Below are 18769 nucleotides of genomic sequence, written 5' to 3'. Positions count from 1 at the left end.
GGGAAAGAAATAATTAGAATTATTACCATTTGCAACATTAATAAATTAATGGATTTTAGGCACTGAACATCAGTAGTTGCTAATATCAGAAAAGTGAAATAACTAAGAGAGAAAGAACCTGAAATTATGTGACTGTGATGAAAGAATACACCATCACATTTAGTTTTGCCTAAACTGACTACTACCTCGAAGAATTTTCAAAGGACTGAGAAACATGTTCATTGCATGCCATACATATGCAAAGAACAATACCCAGGCTGTGGAACACTGTAGTTTTTGTCAACAGATCATTTTTATTATACTAATTAATGCATATTAATTGTACAAATTAATGGGTCTGACTGTGACATTTCCATACGTGAATATATTGTGCATCAACAGATTTTAAGAAAAAAAAATGGATGGGAATTTGTAAATTAAGAGAAACTTAAGATATACACTGAAATGTTTTAAGTGGATAATATTATACTTAGTTTCTGGGGATTCACTTGGGTGATAAAACTAAAAACTATATGGGTATACAAGGAAATGATTAATAACCATGGTGGTAGTAACTTCTAGGGAAGGAGAAGGTGTCAAGATTGTGACACATGGAATTACATCAGAGTACCACACAATTCTATTTCTCAACTCAAAGGTTCCCCTAATAATATCTTGTTAAGCTATAAACTTATTTTGTGTTTTTCTTTATGTGTGTTTTATTTTACAATAAACAGCTTTTAGAAAAAAAATCGTAAAACAGAATACCTTTGTCATTTGGCTAAAAGCTGACACAGTACACGACATTTCTTTGGAAGAGATGTTTCCTAAATATTTTGGCTTTTTTTGCCTCCTTTGTCTAATTTTATTATCTTAACAGTTGGTCACATTATTACTTTTCCATTTGTCATTGTTTCTAAAAATCACAGAAATAACAGTGTTTAATTTTTATGTGGAAAAAGTATTTTTTTAAATATTTTTTGAGAGAGAGAGAGAGAGAGGAGAGAGAGGAGAGAGGGAGAGAGAGGGAGAGGGAGAGAGAGGGAGAGAGAGAGAGAGGGAGAGAGAGAGAGAGGGAGAGAGAGAGAGAGAGAGAGAGAGAAAGAGAGAAAGAGAGAGTTTTAATATTTATTTTTTAGTTTTGTTCGGTGGACACAGCATCTTTGTTTGTATGTGGTGCTGAGGATCGAAACCGGGCCGCATGCATGCGAGGCAAGCACGCTACCGCTTGAGCCACATCCCCAGCCCCGGAAAATGTATTTTTGTGAGGTTATATTTCCATAATCCTGACAACAGTTTTAAAGTTTAAAAGGTCTGCTGATGTGTTTTGGATTAATTTGGTCAACAAATACAGTTTATCTTTTCTGAGTAAGATATTATGAAATTACACCATACTCAGAAAGTATTATCATCCACACATCTAAAAAGTTAATACCTGCTCAAATATAAAAGGGCAGAATAAGTTGTCATCACATTATTGTCAAAGTGAATGAAAAAGATAGTTCTAGGAAAATGGTGATAACTTTTTTAAAAGAAGTATAAAGAGTATATGGAACAGGGTGCAGTAGTATTTGCCTGTAATCCCAGTTACTCAAGAGGCTGAGGAAGGAGGATCACAAATTCAAGGCCAGCCTAGACAAACTACAGAGACCCTATCTCAAAATAAAGTAAAAAAAAAAAAAAAAAAAAAAAAGCCTGGGGATATCACACAGTGATACAGTGCCCCTGGGTTCAATCCCCAGTACCTTAAAAAAAAAGCGTATGGGAAAATGACTATCATATTATATATAATAATGTACATATACTCCATTAAAATATATTTTAAATGAATTTGCTGATAAAAATTTCTTTTTCTAGCCAGAATTGGTGGTGAATGCCTGTAATTCCAGCTTGGGAGGCAGAGGCAGGAGGATCACAGTTCAAGACCAGCCTGGGCAACCTTAGTGAGACTCTATTTCAAAATAAAATTTTAAAAAAGAGCTGAGTGGTAGAGCACTCTTGGATTCAATTCCCAATACCAAAAAACAATTTTTTCCCACACTTTATACTGTATATTTTTCAAAAGAATTTTTTTTCTTAGACTAAATAACTACCTCTGTTCTATGCTTTTAATTAAGATATGGGCTGTTATTTAGAGCTCTGTGGTGTGAAATTAGACCAGCAGTTTTTTAATATCCATAAAATAAATTAAAAACTGTTTCTCCTCTGAAAGACAGATAATTCAGTCACAGAAAGCTTATTTCTGTCTCCTTTGTTTTCTTTTTCTTTTTTTTAGCTGCTTGGTAAGCCAATTTTCTACTTAGAATCTACTGTTAAAACTCTTATTTGGTTCAGTATGTGGGCTTTATCCTTTCCATGGTATGTTATGCAAAAAAGATAACTCTAATTTTTTTTTTTAAGTTTGCTATAAAGCAGTGGGCCTCAACTTGAATACCCAGGAGAATCACCAAGGAAACCCGGAAAAGATTATGAAGGCTCCTCCTATCCAGAGATCCTGAGGGAACTAGTCTGGGTGGATCCTCTCTGAGGTGATTGTAATATATTGTCAAGGCTAGGAACCTGCCAAATAAAAACTTATTATCTTTACTGATTAAAACCACATGAGAAATGCTTTTTTAAAAACTCATACTTTAACAGATCCAAAAATTAAATTTCTTCTCTACACTGCTCTTTAAAAAAAAAAAAAAAGTTTGAATTTTAGGGTATAAAAGCACACTGTACCTTTATTCTGGTGATTAGTTCAAGAAGTCCCCTACTACTAGTGAAAACTACTATAATAGACTGGTGGTTTTAATTCATAATAGTTTCAAGGAAAAAAAATGTTCTACTTCATAGTTAAAGATTATATCTTCATACACACACAAAGTAAAACAATTATTTTCCCAGAAAATATTTTTTTTCCAAAAATATTCATTTTTGGCATACTGAAGTTCAAATACATTTTTGAAAAAGATATCTTTACAAATTCTCCTAGCAGGCTAATTTTGATAGAATAGCTGAAAGGGTCATATTCTAAAATAAATGCCCTTGCTACAGAAAGAAAATAATTATATACTTAATAGATTTGGAGTCAAAAGGGGGACATTATACAATGATTGTGAATTAAAAAAATCATGTGTGGGCTGGAATGTAGCTTAGTGGTAAAGCATTTGCCTAGCATGTGTGAGTCCCTGGGTTTAATCCCTAGCAGTTAAAAAAAATCATGCAAAAATATCATATACAACCTTACGCAAATATATCTGAATACTTATATAAAAAGTTTAATTTTATAGAAATATAAATTATGGAAAACAACTCAGGAAAAAATAGAAACAAACAACTCTAAATATGGATCAGTAAGGAAAAACTGTATCCTCCTTAAAAGACATCATACCCAGGTAATTTAACAGGTAAGTTTTACTGAAAACTCAGTATCAGATAATTCTTTTTGGTACTCAAGTCTTTTTAACTCCCCCTCCCTATCATCTGAACAGAATAAATAACTCCTTGTGGTTCGAATTTCAGTTTACACATACTCTATCCACAGCACATTCACACTTTTTCTCTCACTAGTGGACACTAAGATCACTGCAAGCAGGATAGTTTCTTAATCATATCTCCTGGTATGAAATACAGTATCTACTTACGGTCATACTCAATAGTTGCTGAATGACATAGCTTTTTCAGGTAGGAAAAACTATTAATGTGCGCATGCAGGTAATGGGAAATAATGAAACAGTAAGTAATTCATCTGGCTAGAGCACACATTTATATAAGAAAGAACACTGGGAAAGTAGGTCAAGGCCAATCATCACAGGCTTTTCAGTGTTGAGGCTGAATTTAGTTTCAGCATCTACTGAAGTCATTTGAACAGGCAATGGCTAAACAAGATCTGTGCTTCAGAATCCAGATAAGCACATTTTTGAACTGTCAGGGACCTGAAGGTGACCTATCTGGTTTAAATCTATCACTTTAAAAATAAGAAAACTAGAGTCAGCCAGGGTAGGTGATCTACCTAAAGCCACAGAACACAGAATTAGCAAAAGGCAGGAAGAAGTTTAGAGGCATAAACTTGATTAAGGTTATAGTTAGCGAATGGTGTAATCAACAGACAAACCCAGATCTGTTCAACTCTGATGTCTATGATGTAGATGACATCAGGTAATGAGGGACACAGGCCATATGAACATGCTTTTAGACAACCCTAATTTCATTCTGTGCACTCATTTCAAATGAAGGTAATATGTAAAGTGTATAACTAAAGGCTGATTTAATTGTTTTCACTTTTATTATATACAGAACATTTAATGGAATTATAATTAGCTTAATTACTTCAAATCATGTACATGAAGACTTTTACTCAAGGAGCTTCTGAACCCAAATCAATAAAATGGTGGACACAGATAGGATGTGCAGGGAACCAGCACTTGCTCTGTCCCATAAAATCCACACCTGAAGCACTCTCAGTGATTTTAGTCATTACAACCAAATTGGAAAAATTCTAGAAAAAGTAATCAAATTCTCTATAGCATATTGAGAAGATTCCTAAGGATGACATGCATAAATACTGTGCATAAAATATTAGGACTCTTTGGTCTTAAAAGCCAGTCTCCCAGTTTATAAAATCAGAGAGGTAGATAAAGAAAATAGACTTGTTCATTTTATCTCAGAATACTAATTCTGAGAAATACTCTTCAGAAGTCTAAAAGATAACAGATTTAGAGGAAAATAAAAGAACACACCATTTCACCAGATAAAACTTGAACAAAAAGGGAGGGAGAGCTCTTTTTTACAAGTTATAAAAAAAGATAAAGAGAATTCTGTATTCAAAGTATAGGTACAAACTGAAAATACACACGTTTGCTTACAAGAGTGAATGAATAAACCATTGCCAGGAATAGAGTGGGGATTTTGTCCTCTCCTGGTAGATTAACATTTTTGGTGCTCCTGTTAGAGACAGGATACTACAATGAGAAGGCTGCTGCTTTATAGCTTTTCTTACATCTTCTCATCCCACTGGTCATTTGGCATCACAGGGCCTTCCTTATACAAAATAGGCATTTGACTAATGTTTGTTAATTGACTGATTGAAGTCTGAAGAGAGTAACTGGTAACATAACTTTCATAGTTATGAAATAATGAACCAATTGTAGGATAGTACTAATGATAATGACAATAGTGAATAGTGATTCAGAGTTTACTATATGTAAGTACTACTCTAAATGCATTATTAACTTATTCATCTATATTTACTTATTTTTCAAATAATGAAACTACAGCACATAGAGGTTAGTAACTTGCTCAAGCACATACAGCTAAGTAGTAGAAGAGCTAGGATTTGAACCTAGAAGCCTGTGTTTTTAATCATTACAGTATTCCAGTCAGCCTTGGAATTGTCTATTTATCCTCTAGCTCTCATACTTTTTTAAGATTTCATTTCATATATAATTTCCTTTTTTGAGTATTTGAAAATAAACAATAGATTTAAGACAATATTCATATTTTCTCAGAACGGCAAAACTAATAACACTATTTTACTTGCACTTCATTAAGAGATATATATTTATTTTAAATTTACCTCCAGTTTTCCTTGAGTATAACCCAGGAGCAGAAGATTGGCTCTGTCCTTCTCTGAAGAAATTGGGGCCCAAGGCCAAGCATCATCACTGACCAGTGGCCACCAGCAAACAACCATATCCTGAATACAATTGATAGCTAGACGACGCTCTGCTGTCCTGTTTGCTGGACCAGGTAATTCATAATAGGAAATCTAATGGTTAAAAAAAAAAAAAGAATACAAGAAACATTTCTTTTTAAAAGATGCAAAATCCTTGAAGTATTACTAAAATTAAAGCATCTGTAAATGTAAATACATGCAAGTAAATATGCATGTTAAACATGTGCTTAAGAAAGTGTCAGAATTTACCAAATTCTTTTGACACATATATAAAAAAGACATATGTTCAAATTCTCCCCATTTTTAGCAGAGGAAAGGAAAAGAAGAAATGTGAGTTAGGGAGGAATTGAATGTAGCAATTCCAATCAATACCAAAATGTACAGTCATGGTTGCTTAACAGCATCGACCTACACATAGGATTTAAGACCAGCTGTATTAAATGACAAGTTCAGTACTGCTGACCAAGAGTGTCGAACTACTGTTTAAGACATAACATGTTAACAATGACTGACAACAATAAAAGGAAAAACAACTTGAGGCAAATATCTCTTTAAAGAATATACGAGACATATACACATATATTCTGCATAAAAGGGATAAGCCACAGTATCATGCGTAAAAGTTTATGCAGCTTCTGAGAATTATGCTCCTCTTTCTTAGGAAGGATTTGTAGAATTTATTATTCAAACTATGTTATTTTGGAACATGGTTATTTGAAAACATAAGCACGGCACCATCTGGGTGACACATGCCAAGGAAATATAGATTGCACCGTATTTCTGCTTAAGGAATTAATGGAAGGTTGATAGCTTGGAAGAAAAAAAAACTATCTTGCCATTGCTGGTCAGCAATAATCGAACCACTTTCTGGGGATTAAGCGCATGGCTAAGCCTACTGGACCAGACACTAGCAAAGGGCAGGGGGTCTTCTTATCAGAGAAATGCTTCTGGAGCCAGTCTCACTACATGACAGATTGCTTTCATATTCCTGTCTGCAAGGCAACAAAGGATGGCAGTAATGCGATAATGCCAGAGTGCAATGGGTGTTAAGAACCCGTTGCATTTATGTATTGTATTTAGTAAATAATCAGGCTCATCCAAATTGTGATCTCACCACTCAACCAAGGCCATTAAAATCAAGGTTAATGCTTTAATAATCCTCTGCTATTTTTTTTCAATATGGTCAAAAGGAACCCTTTTCTATTTGCATGGCCATAATATTATTGACCTCTTCATCCTCTGAATGCACATCAAAAGGAACTGAAATCAAAGTAATTACCAGTGTTGTTCTCTCATGGTAAACATTTAACTCCCTACACTGTCCCTTCACTGTTAAATTGAATTGGATTTTTAAAATATAGACAGGAAAACTTGTTAAAGGTCAACAGTTTCAGGAATATTTACCCTGAAATTTCCTTTGCCAAAATTATTTCAATCTGAAATAATTAAATTATGGCACAGTTGTACAGAAAAGCAGAATTATAATACTCTCTATTATCACTTCCTTGTTTTAAAATCCAACTGGGCAAGGACAAAACACAGGTGTACCTTGTGCTTTTAAGTGCAAATTTCTATATTTAAGTTCTCAGTATATTATTTTAACTTCATACTTAAGAGAAATACCACTTTGGAATTGCTAAGTACTTACAAATACACACACATTCTATTTTGATGTCCAACTTGCCATGTAAGCATGTTATTTAAAAATTTCTAGACAAGAGAATAGAGTTAAAATGAGTGACTGACATTTTCAGTTCTTACATAAGCAAATCAATTATCTGAAATTTCACATTTCCTATGAATATTAATGGTATTAATATTCTGTCATGATCAGGAGTTATTAGCATCCTGTCATAATAAACAAATTTCTTAAAATATCCTTTGAATGGATATAATTATTCATATATTTATATTTTAAATATTAAAATATGAAGTGAAATTCATGAGTTTTCCAAAGGGAAAGAGATTACTTCTCTAATGTATACAAATAATGTGGAGAGTCCATGTTCCTAATTTTCCAAATCCAAAGGCATAAAGAGTAAAAAAAATTAATTGCCTGTTTAAGGTATAATAACCCAAAGACTAGGTCTATTTTCCACATCTTTTCATAAGGAAAACTATAACCTGATAGTTTTTCTCTGTTCTCATTATCAGGGAGCTATTTATCTATCAGTTGAGAAGACATAACCAAGCTACTCATCAAACCTAAGATGAAGAAACAATCATACAAAATTTTGTATAACATCATTAACAACACTTACTTTAAATGTTTTCAGTTAATGCATACTGGCATATTTTAAAGGCCAATATCAGTAAGTAAAAAATATTTCAAATAAATCTACAGGTAGCTGTTTAGAAAATAACATCATTTTAAGAATGCTAAAGGAAATTATATTTTTGACTAACCAAATCTAATATGTATCACTGATTTTCAATTGAAGAAAATCAATATTACATAAAGTTTTATAGAAGCACCACAAAGCTGACAAACAAAACCAGACTGTAGTTAAACCATAATGAAAACCTTGCTTCATGTACTTTAGTCCATGCCCCAAAATTTTATTAAATAATAGATGCTTTTACTAAACAATCCCCATAGTACTACCAAGTCAATCATAATAAATAATAATCCCAAATGGCAAAAAGCTCAGTAAAATACAACTTTTCTAAAAATACACAAATTTCAGACACAGAGCTAGCTTCTAAAAATCTTTGTCTTTGCTATAAATACTCTAGGTATGACATAAGTGTGCATCTTTCTTAAGGAAGCTGTATATCAGTTGTGTTCCCAATGAACAGTGAACTGTCTCAAATCCATGACACAGAGGCTGGATCAATCTTGCAAACATAAGTCATTGCTGAAAAGAGGCCTTGAACTGAAACAGCCTGGAAAATGTATTAGATACCCATCCTAGCAGAGAGTATGTCTTCCCAGCGGTTAAAATGTAATTTGAAAAATTTAAACACATCACTTAAAATAAAAATCTTGCCTTAATAAATATAAAGTCCTTGATTAGTCTTTTTTTTTTAATGTGTTTTGTTGGTGGTGAGGCTGGTATTATTGTTTTATGTTTTGTTTCTTGTGAAGTGGAAACCACAGCAGCTATATGAGTTCTTAGGGAAAAATGAGATTGGTGTGTATATTGCTGCTGGCAAGAAAACCATTTTCAAAAGTGTAACTTGCCTTTGACTTCCATAAGTACTATAAAAACTGCTCCAAATATGCCAGTGTTAGACCTCTTCTCTTCATAGAGTGAAAAAGAAAAGTTAGGATGTCCACTGTTTATATGAATAAAGCTTAATCCTACAATAATTCTGGTTTTTCTGAAATCTTGAAAGGTTCAAGGAAAATAAACATAACATCAATTCATGTAATACTCTAGTATGCCTTAAGAACTAATAATATGACTATACACATTGAAATCTCTACCTTGTAATCTAAGGCTGAGAGTTTTTCCAATCTTTTGTTTATATCAGGAGAATCCATCTTCTTGGAAAACTGAATAAAACATAGTTTGTTCTGCACCAAAAATGATAAGATGATGAAGCTGTCTGTGAGAAGAGCTTAAAAAAAAGGTTTGATAATACCAGTTAGAATAAAATTATAATGAATATAACAGATGTTTTTCACTGAAATACTATAACAAAATCTATTTTCAGAAGATAAATATACTTGAAATCACTAATGTCTCCTAAATAGCATGATGTTTTACAAGGATATTGAACATATTAAAAATGAATGATAACTGTCAATCTATTCATATGGATTTGGTGTCTTCCCCTTTTTCTTATGACTATTTCAATATACACTGATGTTTGGAGATCACTCTAAATGACACATATGTGGAACCAAGACTAGAAAAGCATAAAAGAAAGACTATTTCACACCTGAATGTGACGATGGAAAAACAACATTTATTTTCATTTGTGCTTAGACTCTAATTCTATGTTCATATACCACAAACCATCTAAAAATAAGTGGACTGATTAGGGGATACTACCAATCAGTGTTCTCTACCAATCTCTTTTTTAAATTTTCATTAGTGATCCTTCTTTTGAGGGTTAACAGCTTGCATGAAAATATCCAGCATGAACATTACATAAGTTAGTATTTAATAATGAAGATTAGCAAAAACACATCTACAGCTTCATTTCTAAAGCATACAAGTAGACAGATAATTAATAGCAGGGTTATATAAACAACCATTAATGGTATATGAAATTATGATTAAAATATATAATAGGAACCTGAGGAATGTTTCGTGTTATTCCTAGCATAAAAAATTATTGAATGTTTTATATATATTTTTTTTTTGTATTTTTACACCCCTGGCCATTCAAGCAGTGACCAACAGTGTATCTACGCAATTACAGGAGAATCTGGAGAACTGCCAAGAAATCACATTGTTATCATGGTCCCATGAGAGTGTATTATTTTGGGTACAAATAAAAGAAACAAGTGAAAAAAGATAACTCAGAGACATGAATAGTATTGGAAGTCTCCTTTTAATTCTTACAGAGGAGCATCAATATGACAAAATCATCACAGCTACAATTTCATTTGCAATGTTCTTTTAGTAGAATATGAAAATGGAATCTCTTCCCAGGGAAGCTTCCTCAGCATCATATTCCTACAAGGAAGGGGAAATGGCATGCTTACAATCCTACCTCAGCTTGTTATCAGTAATGTTGCTAATTACAGCAATCCTGCAGAGTGCTTTTTTTTTTTTTTTCCTGGTACTGGGGCTTGAACTCAGGGGCACTCGACTACTGAGCCACATCCCCAGTCCTATTTTGTATCTTATTTAGACACAGGGTCTCATTGAGTTGCTTAGCGCCTTGCTTTTGCTGAAGCTGGCTTTGAACTCAAAATCCTCCTGCCTTGGCCTCTGGAGCTGCCTGGATTACGGGAATGTGCCACCCTGCTAGCCAGAGTATTTATTTTTTAAGGTGACACGATTGTGTATGATTTGTTCAGAGAGCACACAGTGGACAGAAGGTTTTTTTATTCTCACCTCTGCCCTCTCCTCCTCTAGACTACATTTTCCTTTGATTATTCAATTTAAGATACTAACCATTTTAACCTTTCATGATGATACAAACTGTTTTTAGACCATTTACTTTGAATGAAAGAACATCATCATAAAAAATTCAGGAGTTAGCATAGTGCTATGGGAAAAAAAATGAGCACTGTAGTCAGAACTTGTGTTAAAATCTTAGCTCAGTTATTCTCTAGCTCTATAAATCTGGGCATATTCCTGAGTAGCTCAACTTCAGGGTCCTTATCTAATAAAAATGGAAATAACTATATCTTATATGGTTATTTTCTTGGATTAAATGATATAGGTGGGTTGGCACCCTATCACTGAGCTTTTATGACTTAATAAATGTCAGTTAACCTTCCTATTCAATAAGTAGCTTAAAATCTTTTTTTGTGCTTTGTACCAATGATACATACACTTGTGGTGCCATTTAATAGAACCAGACTTATCCAGTATTTTTGGTACTGATCTTTCTTTCTTTTTTATTTGTGGTGCTGGGGATTAAAACCAAGGCCTCATGCATGCTAGACAAATACTTGATCACTGAGCTACACTCCCAGAATAGCACTGATTTTTAATACTTAGAAAATATAGCCTCACATCTCCCAAAATATAGTATTCATGGGTTTTAATAACAAAGAATCTTTCTGTAAGAGCCAAAGCACTAATGATCTTTTTTCAACTGGTGGCTGTGTAGACATATTTGTGTTATTTATTCAAAATTAATTTCGATATGAAAATATTTGAAATGTCAGTAACAGAGGAATAATTTTGAAAGAATAGAAAAAAACCTATTTTAAAAATAAGGTTGTTTTTTTTAAAGGAAGACTGAAAAATACTCAGAATATGAGTCTAACACTTGACAAGAAAAAAAAACATTGATATTTAATATTAGTTCAAACTTGTATTGGTCCCAGGAGTTGTAAGTATGCTATTACAAGCAATTACTTGTTGTGTTTGCAAGTCCCCAGTGGTAATAATTAGTCTACCTGTTGACACACTATTTCTCCTGCCCCACTGTTAATGTAGGCAATTGATTTGCACATGGGGGTAATTACCATCACTGATGGTGTCTGAGATGAGCTTCCCCACCAGGCTTCTGTCAATCACCACTTTCTCCAGCTGCGGCCCAGAAAGACTTAGGGACACCAGCACACCTGAACCAAAGAGGAGCTAAAATCAGGTAAGGGAGAGAGAGGAAGGAAGACATGCTGAGAATTAGAATCTTAAAAATCTTTCTCCAAATGTAAAACTTATACAGTTATTTACACCATGAAATCATGAAGTTTTGTTCACTGAAAAATAATCACAGACATTCTTAGTAAGAAAGAGACAGGTGGCTAAATGATGCAAAACACTAAGTACATTGATTAAAGCTATATGCAGAAATCTAAGTTAGTGCATGTTTATTAGAAGCTTAATCTTCTAAATATGTAATGTTCAGGCAGAAATAAATGCTTTGTTTTGCTTTCATAAAACACAGTATATTCTACTAAAATATTTGAAAGGTTTTCTGTATCAGATACCAGAAGAATATTTCTTGAGGTTTAAACAGTCATTGTTATACATTACATATATAAAAGAAGCCACCATTACAATATAAACAGCTAATATTGATTTATTTGGAATTTAAATCCTATTTATTTCCAAAAATAAAAATCTTGTCAGTCTAACATAATGCATGTAAATCAAGGCAATTAAGTAAAATTCTAAATTTTAAAAATAATAACACCTACCATAAACAATTTCACAAGGAGAGAATAATATAATAAAGCTTCCAGATTTTATCAAAATCAGTGTTCAAGCAATCACCCAACAAAAGATGACTGGATATCAAAATTATAAGTTTATACTGCTTCTTTCCATTTGCGGCAGCATAATTCATTCATCTCCAAATGTTTAAAACTTCTGAAAGGACTATGCATATGCGTCTGCTTGTTATCCATGAGATTTTGAAATATCAACATTGGAAGAAATTGTTTCACCTTCAAGGCAACAGACTCAAAGCTGATGAATCATGGAATAGCATATGGTATAAGAAGAAAAAAAAACCCAATTGTCAGTAAACTAATCATGAATATGCTAGCCAAACGAAAAGAAAACTATGATTTAAATAAAACAGGGGAATTCCCCACCCACCTAGGCTTCGTGTCCTAGCTAGAGAGGATGATTCCATGTTAAGATATATTTAGACCCGTGTGAAAGACAAGCAGTACCAGGGACCAGGGTCCTAGAAAGAAAGCCTACTATTCTACCACTGCCCAACAGATTTCAAGTGTCTGAATCAGAAAAGAAACTGAAGGGGGTCCCTTTATATACAGTGTTAGAATCCTTGTCCTTATCAACAGATGCACTATCTCATTTCATGTTAATGCTTCTATAAGAGCTAAGGCAGGCAGGATAAGAAGACTTAATCATTATTATGAGTTTCAGAGACTAGTAAGAGAAGGCACATTTGTTCCAGGAGTTTCAAAATACTTCACAAATTAATTAATCTCCACTGAATTACATGTATCCCTGCATGATGTCTTGATGGCAAATGCTGACAGAATCCCTATGGGAATTCCTCACAGCAAAACAGCATGTGGTCTTCACTTCCCAAATTTTCCCTTCTCAGGCAATTTTAGGATCATCTTCCATATCTAGCTTCCTCTCTCAACAGATTCTTCTCCCCTTCTTTTTTTTCAGTGCTGGGGATTGAATCCAGGGCCTCATGCATGCTAGACAACTGCTCCATGACTGAGCTACACCTGTCCTTTTCTGTTAATTTTTATCTACTAAAAATTTATATCTTATACTCCTAAGCACTTCTTTTCCTAATTATTCATTGACTCCTACTTCCTTATGCACATTGGTTAGGCTATGTTTATCTTTGTATCATTAATGCCTAGTATAATGCCAGGCATACAGTAGGTGCTCAATATATATTTGGAGAAAGAATCATAACTAACTCTTCATTAGATAATCCATCTGCACATGGAGATAAGAGCACTTGGGCACTACTTGGGCACTGTGGGTCTTGAACATTCCTTCAGAATCTTTCTCAAAGTCTAAATTCAGTCACTTATCCATATATTCATTCATTCACATACAGATTATATATATATATAAATTTAGCACACTGTTATGAGCCAGGCACTGTTCTGAGTGCTAAGGATAGAGTAATGAACAAAACTGACAATGCCATTACATTCTCTATCCTCATTTGAGTGTGGACATAGATAATATAGTATTAGATAGTGATAAGAATCATGGAGGAAAAACACAGCAAGTTCAGAATTTTTAGGAGGATACTATTTTAAACAGGATGATTAATTAAAGAAATAACAGCCTCCATGAGGAAATGACATTTGAGTACAGATCCAAATAAGAGAAGGAACAAACCATACAAATGATTGCAGAAAGGGAGTTCAAGACAAACATCAAATGCAAAAACTCAGGTTTGAATGTATCTGAGTGACTGAAGAAAACTAGGCCAGTACCCCTGGAGGGAAATGAGGGAGAGGAATATTCACAGAGGAAAAAGGTAGAGACATAGTCAAGAGTCACAGATTGAACCTTGTTGATGAGAAGCTAGTGGGGTATATACAGCAGAGAATTACAAACTAATTTATGTTTTAAAGAGGGGCAGGACAAGAGTGGAAGAAAAAAGACCATTAAAAGGCTACTGCAGTAGAAGAAGACGATGACTTGAACCAGAACAGTAATGCTGGGAGAAATGATATGTGGACATATTTGAGATATATTTTAAAGAGTATCCACTAGAACTTGCTGAAGGGTTGGATGAGGCCTGTAAGAGAAAGACTCAAAGTTTTTGGTCTCTGCAACCAGGTTAGTGAGATAAGGAACGTTAGAGGAGAAAAAAAAATTCAGATTATGGGAAATCAAGAGTTTGTATTTGGACATAAATTTAAAGTGTCTATGGAAATAATTGGACATATCCAATAGAAAATCAGAAATTACTGTGAGTGGGGACTAGATATGTATATTTGGGAGTTATTAACAATAGAAAGGTAGTATTTAAAGTCATGAAAATGGGCAAGCTCTTAGGAAATGTGGGGCGGGGTCCAACATATGAACTCTGGGGTATCCCAACTTTAGACATTTTAAAAGATCAGGTTATTCTTCTTACTGAAACTGAATTTGGGCACTTGTTATGATAAAGGTATGTCCACCATTTCAGATCTCTCAAAATGTTCTGTGGCTAAAGGCATCCCTGATACCAGATTTTGGAAATATGAAGAAATACATAAATTAATAAGCCAATTAATGCATTTTATAAAACACCCTGTGGGGAAGCATGAGATTTCCAAATTCTGGTGCCAAAGACACTCCTGGAGGTAGTAAAGGAGATAAGTAGAGATAGGAAAAAAATAGTCTGAAACTCGAAAAGAATATTCCAGCCCAGACAGGAAGGTGCTAGTCTCACCTCTGCCTGTTTTCCCAAAGTGGTTAGTCTTTAAAGCCTCCAAAAAGGAAAAGGCCTGTGTGAGATTTGTTAGGGCAAGAAGGATAAAGGACACCAAGATAGTGTCCTATTCCAATGGCAAGGGGTTTTAGGATTCTGGAAGCTCAGAAAAATGAAAAAGAGCAGGCTAAGTGGAAAGGGAGGCACCTCTAAAGCAGATATGAACTTGAGAAGAGCCCTGAGGATGAAAGGATGAAAAGGCCAGTGGGATTTCCCAACATTGTCTCAATTTGAATAATGTTTGTTATGCAGGAGACAACTAAGGCAAATTAGGAACAGAGACTTGTTTTCTCTGACATCCTTCCAGGAAATGACTGCATCATTTCCTCCTTCTCATTTTCTTCAATGAGCTTATACCAGAGAGGTGTGTTTTCTCTTTAAGAAACTCAGAAATGATTCTAAGGTTCTTTGGATGGCTCTTCAAATTGGTTTCTCTTGCCGAAGTTAGAGTCTACAGTGCTTAGAGCGAGTACTTAATTGGAAGTAAACTGGTACTTTGAGAAGAAACAGAAAATTAAGATTACATCATTAATCAAATCAAAATATAAATAAAAATCTCTATTTCATCCACTCAATAGTTCAAAAACTATGTGAGTACCTTCTGTGTACCAAATATACAGATGGAAAACTGATGGTACACAAGGCAGAAACAAATTAGTAGAAGATATGTAGAATACAGAAGATCTCATTTTAGAGACATGGCTTTGGTTAGGATAGAGGACTGCTTCTTAGAAGAGGTAGCTTAGAACCCACAAAGAAAAGAAATACACCACACCTGGTATCAAGTATTGACAAACTGGTACAAGTAATTGTGAATAAGCTCTTTTACAATAGTGATCAACAGTGACCACTGAATCAATATTTTCACTATTTAAGAAAGTCCCCCCCCTGCCCCACAATTCATGTGATTATTATCACACATGGGTAGAAATGATAAGGAAAGGCATTCATGGTCAGTACTAAAAATCAACAATGGGTGATATGCTCAATCCACGATGGGTGGACAGCCAAGACTGATCCCATGAGATCATTAAGATCCATGTGGGAGATAGCAGTACTAAACATTACAATCTAGAGAGTCAACAAGTAATCAAGATGCTCCGAGTAAATTCTAGGGCTTGAAAAAATAAAGTATGATAGAGCCACTTTCCTAGAGGCCCAGGGAATTTGCATGATAATGGTACCTCATACTCCCTTAAAATTCAATCCATTGGATGAATTCCAGAGAAACTCAGAAAACCACAGATATTAACAATTTTACACAGGAAAATCTATAATGAAGACTAGGGTCACTGACTATTTTAGCAGATAACTTGCTAGAAAAGAGAGAATATGTTCTCTGTAATTTATTCCTTCATTCAGCAAACATTTATTGAGTATAGAGGAAAACCATGCCTGACTAATCCATTAAAGTAGTGATACAAAAGTAAATGTAGCTAAGACAAGGATGAAAAAAATCAAATGGACTCACTATTCAGAACTGACTTTAAGAAATAAATAGGTATTTTTCTGGAAAGAGAAGTGTTAGTTGTATAGTTTCTCAAAGAGCTGTGTAACGTTATTCAATATATGGAACACATTCATATCTAGAAATGTAGCTGCCTGATAAGTTTATTTCAATTTAACAAATTTCATTTTATTAATTATTCTCATCATAAAAGAAATAATGCTACATTTTAATTCTGTGTGTTTACATAAGGAAAAGTGATCATTCCAAGAAAAATATTTGTAATCATGGTCAAAAATCACAAAAAGATCAAAAGGTAAGCTTTACATCTATTAGTAGTTTTTATATCTAAAAGGGTAAAATAAGTGGCAAGAAATGAACAGGAAGACATACCAGATGATATAAAACATTATATTTCATAACATAATTTACAAAAGACTTACACTATAATGAATGTAAAAATGCCAGTATAAATCTAGTATACAATAAATATAAAAGCTAAAAAAGTAAGATTGGTTCTTATATTAATTCCCAATCAGAAGAGTAAAGCAACTAATCAAAGGTCGCATAATTAGTAGGAAAGCAAAGACTAGGTCTGCTAATACCATTTCTATACTCTCCCTGTCAGTGAGGAACTGACGTCCTTAACTATGTTGACTTCCATGCAACACGCCATCTGGTTTCCCTTTCTCTGGATCTTTTCTTCACTCTAAGCCAATGGTTCTCAACAAGAAATGATTTTGGTCACCAGGGACAGTTGTCAATGTTTGGGATGTTGTGATAATCACAGCTCTCCATGTTAGCCACCTCTTCAGAACCTCACCTGAAGAGTGCTTGTAAATGCGTTACTGTGGAGGCCAACATGTTTTCCATGTTTCCATTAAGCAGATTTGAGAGCTCCTCAAATTCTAATCATACTTTTCTCACATAAAGGAAAGGTAATGTTATTAAGCTGCCTTTTGTCATAAATGAAGACCTGGCCAGATGTGTCAAATGGAGAGGTGGGCAGTGCACAACCCAGATAAGGACCCTGAAGCAAACCTGCTTTGTGTCTCTAGCCATGTTCAGGGCTATGACTCTGATGACTAATGCCAGTTGTCAAGATAGAAAGAGCTCCAGGGTAAGACACAGAGCTACCTGAGCATGCTAGAAATATCCTGTTAGAACATCTCCTTGCTTTTGTTCTAATTCTCTGCTCACCAATCAGCTTTCTTATCTATAATTTAGACTCTTGAGTAATTCATCCATCAGGTGGGAATGCCCCAAGCAAATGAGCAATGTCTATGATATCAGATAAATATCTCACATTGTAAATTGATAAATTACCATTCCAGTTAATAAATCAGTTGCTTCTGAGTTTGGCTATTGTGAATGTTGTTGTTAGTACAAGAAAATAAATAGAGATAACATAAGAGATAGATAAGTTTAATAAATCAGAAATTTTCTGCTCAAATCCAAGATACATTGTAAAGCAACTAATTTTTAAGTTATAGATCTACACAATTTTTAAGTTATAGATCTACACAAGCAGCATAATCTCATTTTACTAGAAAAAACAAGTGTGATATATGTTCATATATGCATAATGAGATTGTATAAACACAAAAAATGTCAGAAAGAATAAGCTCAAAACTGCTGGTATTAGGCACATCACAAGATCAGGAGCTAGAAGGCATGAAATTTAACTTCTTGGCTTATAGATTTTTTAAAAAGTTGATATTAGGGATTTCTTTTTAATGTTTGGGTGTTACTTGGTAATTTTCTATAAAACTTTTAAAATAAGCTCTTAAAATATCTGGTCACAAATATATTTCTTATTTTATGGCTTTAAAAAGAGGGTACAAATGTGTTTCTGAAGAGTCAGATAGTATATATTGCCTGGATTATTCATCCATGTCCAATTTTCTTATTTACTAATGATATCGACAACAATTGTAAAGTATGCTATATCTAAACTATGAATTAGTGTGCACTTATTAAAAATATGGAGGTAGGGGCTATAGCAGCAACTCAATGGTAGAGCACCTGTTTAGCATACATGAGATCCTGAGTCTATTCTCCAGTACTGGGGGGGGGGGGGAGGAATTATCTGTAGATAACTGGCAGATGTACTATCTATTGTTGTATGAAGCTAGTTATAGAATAATATGTATGATTCCATTTATTTTTAAAATATG

The 18769-nt window shown here is 33.9% G+C and overlaps 1 protein-coding gene across 2 annotated transcripts in view; it reads right to left on the bottom strand.

Moving 5' to 3' along the window:
* The window catches only part of WDPCP (WD repeat containing planar cell polarity effector), a 371882-nt gene that overhangs the window by 218653 nt on the left and 134460 nt on the right, over nt 1-18769 (bottom strand). For both annotated transcript variants that reach the window (XM_081264390.1, XM_081264391.1), the window contains exons 8-10: nt 11736-11850; nt 9066-9199; nt 5537-5728 (exon numbers count right to left, since the gene is read on the bottom strand). In XM_081264390.1, the coding sequence (XP_081120516.1) occupies nt 5537-5728; nt 9066-9199; nt 11736-11850 (441 nt within the window). The remainder of the gene's footprint in view (nt 1-5536; nt 5729-9065; nt 9200-11735; nt 11851-18769) is intronic.

This window comes from Spermophilus citellus (assembly GCF_964194105.1).
Source record: "Spermophilus citellus genome assembly, chromosome: 13".
NCBI lineage: Eukaryota > Metazoa > Chordata > Mammalia > Rodentia > Sciuridae > Spermophilus > Spermophilus citellus.
Note: the sequence above shows the minus strand (reverse complement) of the source record. Positions and strands in the feature narration are given on the sequence as shown.